The sequence below is a fragment of the Lactuca sativa genome, chromosome 6 (assembly GCF_002870075.4).
Source record: "Lactuca sativa cultivar Salinas chromosome 6, Lsat_Salinas_v11, whole genome shotgun sequence".
Lineage (NCBI taxonomy): Eukaryota > Viridiplantae > Streptophyta > Magnoliopsida > Asterales > Asteraceae > Lactuca > Lactuca sativa.
In genome coordinates, this window is record NC_056628.2 from 129,562,559 (window position 1) to 129,573,704 (window position 11,146).

Here is an 11,146-nt window from a genome sequence, read left to right on the forward strand (position 1 = left end):
TTTGTATTTGATGGTTTATTAAATTTATTATAATGTTATTTCTTTTGTAGTTGAATTTCAATATTATTATAAGTTTAAAATGTAATGGGTTTTTTCAATATTTTGGACAAAAAAATAGATTTTTTTATAATTTTTTACTGTTTTTTTTTAAATAAAAGTAATTAGCTACGGATTAAATACACAAAATCCGTAGCTATTTACTTTTGTAGCTATTTCGTAGTTATCCACTTCCGTAGCTATTTAGTTCTGTAGCTATTACGTAGCTATTTAGTTCCGTAGCTATTCTGTATGAAATTCGTAGCTATTCCGTAGTTATAGTAGTTACGGAAAATCCCGTAGCTATAATTTAACCACGGGCCATTATACTACAAACATTTTTCCATACCAATTACAGAATAGCTATGGATTGTTCTGTAGCATTTGCACTAGTTTTCTAGTAGTGGATTTTTAGTAGCACGACATCCATCTTCTCAAGTTTTAAATAGCTTAAGCTACAACTAAGCCTGTTACTCTTTCTCTCGTGTATATCTTTTTCTCGTGTATATGTGTACGAGTGGCAGGGTGTTTATTGTATCTTAAGGAACTAATGGTGTTACTCGAAGGAGTAAGAAAACAAAGAACTTCCTTACATACAAAAAAATCCTTCAACAAAGTTGTGAAGTATAGTGACAACTAACAACCCTCTATGTGATACAGTGCAAGGGCGGAGCTAGGATTTTAGGATAAGAGGGGCTTACGTCGTAACAATATATTAAAATACTTTTTTTTTTTAATAACATAATCGAGTCTGTAAAATTGATTTAAAAAAAAACTGTTTATAAACACCAATTCTCATCATTATTTAGTATTAAAAAAACTAATTAGAACATAGATATATATTGTATTATTATCAATTTTAGAGAAAATAGAGCTAAATAAATTTTATAAGATTATAAATAGTATTTGACTCGTTTTACGTTGAGACCGTCTTTAATTTAAAAAAGAAAAAAATCTATAACTTTATAACTTTATATGTGGATATCAAAAAGCTACTAATTATACACTGGTTAATCGTCAATTAATATAGCAATTTAAGAACAAAATGTACCTATTAGTCTACTATTAATATAATATTAACATGAATTAAAATAAATGGGTATTAATATTAAGTTAAATGGACATGGACGCTCTAGGATTTTTTCCAATAAGATTGTGGGCCTCAATTTTAGTCATATTAAAAAAAAGGCTTATTATTTTTTAATATTATAATAGAACTTAAAAAAATAAAAATTGGGAGGGGCTTAGTAACACGGAAGCTTCAAGTTATTCATGGACTTATTAACTATATGTATTATCACAGAACTTTGAAAGGGATTAAGGGGGGCAAAGCATCCGGCAGCCCCCTATTGGCTCCGCCCCTGATACAGTGGCATCTAACTTTATATATCACTGTATGTGTTAGGATGTTCAAGTAATTAAGAAGCATAAATAAATACATCCAAATTGAAGTATGAACCTTGTACAACCCGGTTCAAAACCGGGATCTTAGAACAATTTCACATATGACCTGTTGACATAAAAACCGGTTATATAATTGATTTAACTGGGTCCGTTACCGGTTTTGTAGTGCATGGTGTTAAGTAAAATTTAGAACCGAGAACTTAAGAACACTTGTGCTGGATAAAATTAATGTTACCCGACCAAAATTGAAACTACAAGAAATCACAATTATTTTAAATAAGTTACCATACAACCTAAACAACCCTTCAAGATCTAGTACAAAAGACAAATTAACTACATTTTAATAAGAAGAAACGAAGTAAAAAGTACCACTAGCATGACTGGTCCTCCTGCGGGGGCTGCGGATTCTACCAACTCAAGGCTTCCAAGCGAAACCATCTCACCGGTATTAAGGTCAACGACCGTGTTACCACCCAGCTCGAGTTGATGCTCAGATGATCCGACCCAGTAGTTGAATCTATAATTAATAACCACAGCGATCCTAATATTCACTGCCTGTATCCGACCCACCATGCCCTTACGAGTCTCTGCCAACGTAGATGGCAGCTGGAGGTGATCCTTGAGCAGGGCTCTCGCATGACCAGTGTCTACCAGATCTAGGGGTTTCTCTTCGGGTTCAACTACCACGGTAGATGGAAATTGGAGGTCGTTCTCCTTGATGGATTTGATATGCGAAGTCTTACCACCACCTTGGTAAAAAGCTGCCATAGTGCCTGCCCACGCATATTTCTGGTAGGGATCATCGTATGGGTAATAAAAGAAGGCGATGCTTAATGGATCTTCGTAGTAAAGACCGATTGCCTTATTCATATTTCTTAGTTTAAGGTCGAAATAGATGTTTCCTGCGGTCTGGTCTGACGAGTTGGTGAAGGCTGGAACCGAGAGTTCCTCTATAGATAGCTTCGGGGGGTTTGGAAATGAGTACAGACATAAAAGGACGATTACCACGACGGTGAGCATGAGATTGAAAGCGAAAGCACCACAACCACCATCGCTCATCTTGAGACAGGAAAAATTTAGTAAATTTAGGGGATGAAACTTGGAACAGGATTATTCCATTATTTATAGTACCAGTACATATTCGTTCCGAAGAGTGCAGAAATTCCATTTTTAATAGTTTTATCTAGAGTTGTTATAAATGACATATACATGATTAATGATTAATAGGAAATATAAGAATGGGACCAAACAATAAAGATTTGGATAGCCTGACAATCGTCTTTGCAATAGACAAATTATGGAGACTTCTAATTTATAAGCAATAACTAGGTTATAACTCGTGGAAACCACGGGTAACAGATTAAAACAATATACCAAGGGGCCTTTGGCCTAGCGGTAGGGAGTGACTCTTTCAAATGAGAGGTCATGGGTTCAAGTCTCGCTATGAGACATATGTGGTGTTTAGGATTAGATTAAGAGTAGAATAGTTTGCCGTTTCAAAAAAAAAAAAAAAAAAACCAATATTGATAGTCAAAATCATAATCATTAATCAATTATTTTAAAACAATTATTAATTTACATATTTATATGATTTGTCTATAACTCTATAATGGTTGACTCAAATTAATATGTAAAATATTTTGAAGATATGAAAGACATTCTTTATATGTAAATTAATGAAAAAAATGATGATATTGAATAATTAAATATAAAATTGAATAGATTAAAAAAACTCATCGTCAATCATCGAATGGAATTATTATATTACAAATTAAAATTTAAGTTTCTGAAAGTAACATATATGAAAACATATAATAAGTTAAAAATAAATCTTTACACAAGGGCTGATTTTATTAAATTATAAAATTATAAAAGAAAAAGTAAAAACTTTTATTTCCCAAATACCCCACACATCCACTTATCATTGCAACACCTTTGCTCTATAAGAAACAAAGGTTGGTAATCCACAAGCAAAATTAGCATTATGTCCTCCGTTTTATAAAAAATATTGATGGTTTCTAATTTGTTAAATGGCCTATTGTATGATGGCCATAAAAGGAACTGTATGTCCATTATATATGTCATATAATGCATGCATGCCCACATTGATACATATGTAATTATTTTTTAATTACAACATCCTGATTTCATTTATTTTTGTTACAACAATATTCTTTTTCTAATACAAAGAAATGAAGTACAATGCTATAATACACAAAAATTTTAAGTAAATTGTTATTTATTGTTACAATAATGTAAAATTAAAACTATATATAATAATAAAGAAAATTAAGAGTATAATGTTATAATAAGAAAAGAATACAAAGTACAATGTTACTTCTTGCATATAGCTCATCAAATTTTCTATAGCTAGCAACTTTAGAAAGACACCATCCTTCGGTAAAGTTTATTTTTAATATTTTCATGTGTAGTTCTATATTTCTCTACATCTTGGATAAAATGTGCACAACATCTTCTAAAAGTTGAAACTGAAAACCATAAAGAAAATATTATACATACCGATTTACTAAAAAAATGTCTATTAAAGTTGATGATTTCAAATGACAAAAAATTGTCTATTAAAAAAGCATTTCATAAAAATAAAAAAAAATAAAAAAAATAAAAAACAGTCTGTTTTTATCAAATGGCCAAACAAATTAATCATCGTTCTTCATAGTTTTATATAGAAATTACTCAACTTTTCTTTACCATACCAGATCATGCAATGGCATGTTGCATCTTTTCTTGATTCACTGTAACTTTATTTACATATCTTTCATCTTACAAATAACTCAATGAGCTAAATCTGTAAAGACATTAAAACCAATATCATAAGCAACCTATCTCTTCCTATTTTACCCCTATTTATAAACAACTTATTTAAAAAATAATTGATAAAATTCTTTTGACATCCTTCTTTTAACTTTTAAGAATGCATAACCGTAGAAAACTGGGATGCTATGTATAATAAAAAAATCAAGGAAACCAAATAACAAAACTACAATCATGCTTCAGACTTAAATTATTTGACTTTGGAACAGAAAAGTCGCATAAAATTCCAAGCTTAAAACTGATTAAGCAACCTTCATTACATAAGCATCTTTGAATACATAAATAATTTCACTCAAAGATTGATAAAAACATTGAAAAAAAAAACAATATATATTTTGTTACAAAAAAGAGGTCTACCTGGCCAAATTGACCGTTAAAGCACTTAACTCTCGTACCCATTATCTAGGATAAAAAGAGAATAAACGAGAAATTATTATATGATAAATGAAGCAACAACATTTCAAAGCCTTGTAAATTTAAAGTTACAAACATTAAAACCTACTTAAATAGAAAAGTCTACACAAATCAATCTCACTGCCTCATTTACATGATTTGCTGATTATAAAATTTGGTTGAGTCATTTTATCAAACATGTAGTGTGCAAAAAGAATTACTGATTCAAGAGACCAAAAAACATATGGATAAGTAGATGAAAGCGTACTGTTTCAATCCGACCACTCCCATTAATCTCTATACCCTTCATATATCTGATCTTTAAATATGAAACCAAAAGAAACCTCATCACTAAGAATCTGAAATATTTATTTGAAAAAAACAAACTTGTATGCCATTCAATACGAGAAGGCATGATAAGAAATACAAAGAGGGGTCTTTAGGTTTGAGGATGAGGTCGAGTCGTAACCTCAACTAAGAAATGGCGACCAAAAAATTCAAGTGGATTTGGTGAGTTACTGATGATTGGAAAGAGAAGTGATGAAAATTGGAAGCGTAACATAGGAGACTCAGTTTAGATACAAACCATTTGTAGATCCAATTAAAATTTAGATAAGATTTCCTGATTTCTTGCAGTTAGCTAAGCTAAAAACAGAATAATATTGCTCATATGTTTCTGATTTATAGGGTTGATCGGTAGACCAAGATTTAAAAAATTCTCGATAATTTCAAAGATTTGTGGAAGGAAGCGAGATTTAGGGATGAGAAATATACTTCTAATACGGTAGAAGGTCATTTAGGGAAAAAAAAACCGAGACATTTTAGGCAGGAAAATTAGCTGGGAGGGGCTTGAGGAGAAAACACGTGGCAATTGGGTACTCTTTTATTATAATAGAGGATTTTTTTTTTCTATCTATTATTACTAACGTATTTAACTACTTAAACTTCTGTTTTTTATTCTCATCCTATTTTCATAAACAATAGTTCTTTTTGAATAACTATATGTAAATATAATTATTAAGTTATTATATTTTATTTTTAACATTCTACTTTCATTCATATCCTATTTGTTAATAATCAATTGCTTTTGAATATTAAAAACCAGACAAAACTTCAAAAATGGTCCTTGTGGTTTTCGAAAATATCAAGTTTAGTCCCTAAGTTCAAAAAACCTCACAGATGGTCCCTGTGGTTTCAAAACTTTTAACAAATGATATTTTTCGCTAACACCGTTAACATTTAACCGTTAAATGAAGGGCATTTCAGTCATTTTACCACCACAAGGACCATTTACGAAGTTTGCCTTAATTTTTTTTGAAAAAAAAGAAAAAAATTTATTTAATATTAAAGGGCCCTCTCTCTCTCTCTCTCTCTCTCTCTCTCTCTCTCTCTCTCTCTCTCTCTCTCTCTCTCTCTCTCTCGTAAACATTGCATATACAGCTTCAGTTTCAACTTCACACACATCCAAATTCACCACCAATGATCCTCTTTTAGCTCGTAGCCAATCTCCAACTTCACTAGTCACATTCTTGCACTTCTTTACCTTGATCTTCACCAAATTAGGACAACCCCAAGCAAAAGCTTCGATTCCTTCATCTGATACTGGACACCCTTTTATACAGAGCTTCTTCAAAGCAACACATTTTGATGCTATGCCTAAAATCTCCCCATCAGCTATTGTTTCGCTTCCACATAGAGCTAATCTTTCTAGCTTTTGACAGTTTGTAGCGATTGCTTCTAGGCTTGCTGAGTTAGGGTTGACCCTAATTAGAACAAGTTCTTGAAGGTTTGCACTGTGTTTAGCAATCGCTGTCAAACCCTCGTTTCCTATCCTGTTTGTTCTCCATCCATCGATGTGAAGCTTTCTTAAGTACTTATAGTGCTCAGCAATGGCGACAACCAGTGGCGGACGGTAAGAAGGGCCGATGGGGGCCATGGCCTCCCCGGTTTTCAACCTCCTAATACTTGATATATAGATAATTTTTTTTATAAATGAATCCAACAATCATTATATTTTGCTATTTGCTAATTTGGCCCCCTCTGTTTTGAGCTCTGTTTTCTGCTTTATATGTAATGTAAGTTACAAAATTTGGTTATTAACCCAAAAAATCACTGATCAAATCAAAAAAATCATTGATAAAATCAAGGGAGAAGAAACCGGATGATATTAGGCAACTAATTAAGCTAATAAACTATCTCTTCAACTCTATAAAAGAAAAAGAAAAACTCTAATATGAGATACAAAATTCTGAACTCAAAGATTTGAGTTTAAGAAAACAATAAAGTACAAAATATTTCGACGCCATAAACCGTCATAATCTCACCGGAATAACACCACCGCCGCCGCCCAACTGCATCTCCCACACCGGTTTCTGTCGCTACTCGCCGGACCACTGCTTCTCTATTGTCGGACTATAGCTTCTCCGCCTCTTTCTTTTTTCCGTTGTGTGCTCTGCTCGGTGCCGGCAAAATAGTGAATGCTCTCCCTCTCCGATACCCTCTTGACCTCTCGATCTCCTCTCCACAATGGTGAACAGGTTTTTTTTTCTCGTCATGTTTGTCTCTCTCTTTTAACTCTCTTTGGGTCTTTACTTTTATTTATTTATTTATTCTGTAAACTTGTGGAGTGTAAGATTGGTATATAGGGGTATAGTGTAGGCTGACAAATTTACTTTATTAATAATGATAACATCTATTTTTAATTTATTATTTTTGTAGAATTATAGTATGCAAAATCCTTATGTAAAACTATTTATTTTATATATTAGCATATAGTTGAATTAATAAAATGATAACATACAAATCCATATGTAAAACACTAAAAGTCTAAAACGATTATACTCATATTTTATAAAAATATTATAAAAATATTGTTGCTTGATATAATAGATTTGTCCTCTGTTATTTTATTTTAGTACTATATATTGTTATTTATTAATTGCTACTATAATACATATCCAACATGAAAAAACAATGGTCTATTAACAAGTTGTTTAAAATGAATGTGCTAATTTTATCTATGAACACCTACTAGAGATTGTTTTGGATAAAAATACATTAAATGTCTAGCATTCCTGTTGCAAGACTTTAAAAATAGAAAAAATCAATGACTTCAATTTTGAAGTGAGACGTAAAAATATTTTGTTACTAGTTTTCTTGTCTTAAATTTTTATATGTCATCATTTTGAATATTTTTTTTGTCTATATGGTTTTGTTTTGAAGTTTTAATTTCGGCCCCCCTACTTATAGTGCATGTGTTCCGCCCCTGGCGACAACCCCTGTAATTGTGCATTCTAGTGTCTTGACGATGTGTAGAATTTTCAATTTGGAGCAATTAGAGAGGGATGAAAGCCTAACATCGGTCACCTGTAGTCTCTCCAGATGAACTTCAACCAAACAACTATCTACAGTCGCTATCGTCTCCAATAACCTATCCCAATCGCCTAAGCATCAGAGCAATTTCAACGTCTTCAGTTTTTTTGCACCGCTAATTAAAGGTCCGAAGAAATGGCCATTGTATAGCTCCTTAAGACATATACTTTTGAGCGAGGAAGCCGCCGCCCCTGGCCCAATCGGCTCCGCTGCTCCTCCGTCGTTGATGCCTCTTAATCGTTTAACAGACAGCTCCTCGAGATAAGAACAGCTATCGAGGAGGGCGTTTATGCCTTTAGCACCGAACATGCAAGATCCACAAGAGAATTTCTTCAAACCCTTGCAGTTTTTCGCTAAGCCGGCCATACCTACATCAGTTGCAGGTGAAGAATGGGAAGAAGATGATAGGGTAGGTGGGTTTTCTGATCTTACGAGAGAGAGAGAGAGAGAGAGAGAGAGAGAGGTGGGGCCCTTTAATATTAAATAATTTTTTTTTCTTTTTTTTTTTTAAAAAAAAATTAAGGCAAACTTCATAAATGGTCCCTGTGGTGGTAAAATGACTGAAATGCCCTTCACTTAACGGTTAAATGTTAACGGTGTTAGCGAAAAGGACCATTTGTTAAAAGTTTTGAAACCACAAGGACCATCTGTGAGGTTTTTTGAACTTAGGGACTAAACTTGATATTTTCGAAAACCACAGGGACCATTTTTGAAGTTTTGTCTAAAAACTATATAAATGAAGGTACCTAGAAAATTTTGTTTTATAATTTTGTTTATCATATAAATTAGTAAACTACACCCTCAAGACGGTCTATTTAAAGGTCAACTGATAAACATTATAAATATTATGGGAGTGTAAGCTTTAAACCATAGATCTTTTATGAAATTTCATTTTTCAAAGACTTTTATCAAGTGGCATCATATAAATTAGGCAAAAATGACACGATCGGTCCTTTGGTGATCCAAAACAGTGTTATTATAGACAACTATTGAAACTTCTACGCACATAGTCTTTATAGTTTGTGTTTTTGCCCGTGGTCATCTCATCCTTAAAAATACTTTCAATTCATCCGATAAAATTCATTGGATAAACAAACGAAGAAATACTACAAAACTCAACTTCCCATATCACCTCTTCCGATAAACTAGAAAAAAAAATCATCAGAAAAACTACCCCAGATAAATCACAAATGAAGGAAAGCATCAAAGGTATCCGGAGTTGCACGCTAAGAGAGAGGGGTGGGGGTTCTACTACGATAACTAGAAGTATTAGAGCTAAGGGATATGAGTGATGTTGGAGTTGCTAGTGGTAGGAGCTGCAGGAGGAAAAAAAATACTAAAACAAACACTAACCCGATGTATGTATGTATGTCGGCAATGGAGATGCAATAAGGGAATAGTCTCGATGGGGACTATACACTTTTAGGTTTTCTTAGAATGTTTTATAATGGTCTTTATAGTTAACAACAATGTCAAAACAAATAAAAATTACAAAATGATAGTAGAACAGTAATTTTGATAATTGACCAAGTTAGTCTCAAGACTTGTCGTACCATATTTTCAAACCATGACAATGAGTCACATCATTTTTGAAATCTTAGACTATAACTGTAGATTTTTGTAAACCGGAAAGACAAAAACTGAATTTTACTCATCGAATTATTAAAGATTTGGATTGGCATTGGGTGTATAGGGCTACTTTTGCCATGAATCGGTAAAGGTTGTTACATTGTATTTTGGATTAAGAGAAATTAAATATCCTTCTACATTTATAACTTACTAGGTTATAACCTGTGGAAACCACCGTTATTATTTTTATAATTATAATAATTTAGTGTAAATTAACGTAAAGGAAAAAAAATAGTTAAGATGACTTTGTTTAAAAAGCAACTACATTGGCATAACTTGAATATTCAATAAAATAGAAGGACTAAGATAAAAATAGGACTAAACCTACAGGGAGTAAATTGTATGTTAGATGTAGGAGTGATATTGAAAACGTGTTATTCAAAAACGTAATCTGATTTTGCTATTTATTGGCGGTCCTATTGGATATTGAACCGATGAGGTGGCAACGGCGATTAAGAACCGGTAAAGAATTAGGTTTTTTTTTTGAAGAAGATGAACAACTTATGGAGTACAAAAGTTTAGACATGTAGAATGTAAGTATTATTCGTTGATTTTGGGGTGAAATTGAATCCTAAATTGTCTATTGTATCTCTCAAAAAAATCAAATTCTCGCTCCTGTATTTCATTTTTTGGTGAAATTACTAATTTTTTTTGTAGTATATGATAGAAATCGGTTCACATCAATTAAGTTATAATTAGGATATTGTGATTAATTTCGAAAAGAAGAGGTTTCAGTTATGTATTTAAGGGATTTACTATATGATTTTGGGTAAAAACCCGGTTATACATTCGATAAATGGGTGTTTGTTTTATTTTGGAATCTTGTTCTAATAAACACAAGTGTTATGATAAAAATGAAAAGAAAAAAAAAAGATTGTAAAAGTTAAGTATATAATTTGTTTTGTTGGTGTCTTTAAAAATCCAAATATTTAATATAATGCCTTAAAATTTTGTTGTAGTCAAATGAGGTACTTACGCATAACCCCTTTGTTAAGGGTCTTGTTGTTTTCTTTTAGATAAACGTATTCGGTTTGGATTAAATGATGATATTTTTGTTCAGCTATTAAGTGTGAAGTTGCTATTTGAAATGGTGAAAACATAAAGGATGCAGAGCGTGGTAAGTTTGGTTTCAAATACATTGATGTAAGAAATAAAATTGAATGAAAGGGGAAAAAATTTACTTAAAAAGAAAACAACTTTTTTAGAATTTATAGCAATGTACTTTGAAAGTACTTTGATATATGTTATAAAACTTTCTTTTAAATAAATGAAAACAAAATTCAGAAATGGTTGTTGTTTTTCAAAAGTAACAGAAATTACTTCTACTTTTAGGGTATAAAGTATAAAAATTCACAGAAAATTTATTTAACGAAAATGGTCCATGTTTTTCAAAATTAAAAATTCATCAAATGCCACTTAATGGTGAGTACGTATTATGGTTAACAATGACATAAAGGGTAAAATTATCTAAGTGCTAAAT

At 31.8% G+C, this 11,146-nt stretch overlaps 1 protein-coding gene and 1 pseudogene across 1 annotated transcript; both read right to left on the reverse strand.

Moving 5' to 3' along the window:
- Positions 1-5,911: 5,911 nt before the first annotated feature.
- LOC111880452 (F-box protein SKIP2) lies at positions 5,912-6,601 on the reverse strand. The gene is made up of 2 exons (XM_042896132.1): positions 6,104-6,601; positions 5,912-5,968 (listed from the first exon to the last, which is right to left on the reverse strand). The coding sequence occupies exons 1-2, from the start codon at positions 6,599-6,601 to the stop codon at positions 5,912-5,914; spliced, it is 555 nt and encodes a 184-aa protein (XP_042752066.1).
- Positions 6,602-7,908: 1,307 nt separating this feature from the next.
- LOC111880451 (F-box protein At1g47056-like) lies at positions 7,909-10,805 on the reverse strand (annotated as a pseudogene).
- Between the last annotated feature and the right edge of the window lie 341 nt (positions 10,806-11,146).

Excerpts from the sequence above, each read along its gene's own strand:
- LOC111880452 (XM_042896132.1), bottom strand. The coding sequence starts at position 6,601 with ATGGCCCCCATCGGCCCTTCTTACCGTCCGCCACTGGTTGTCGCCATT. Across the intron at positions 5,969-6,103 it reads GTGAAGTTGAAACTGAAGCT|GCAAACTTCGTAAATGGTCC; the intron begins GTATATGCAATG and ends AAAAAAATTAAG.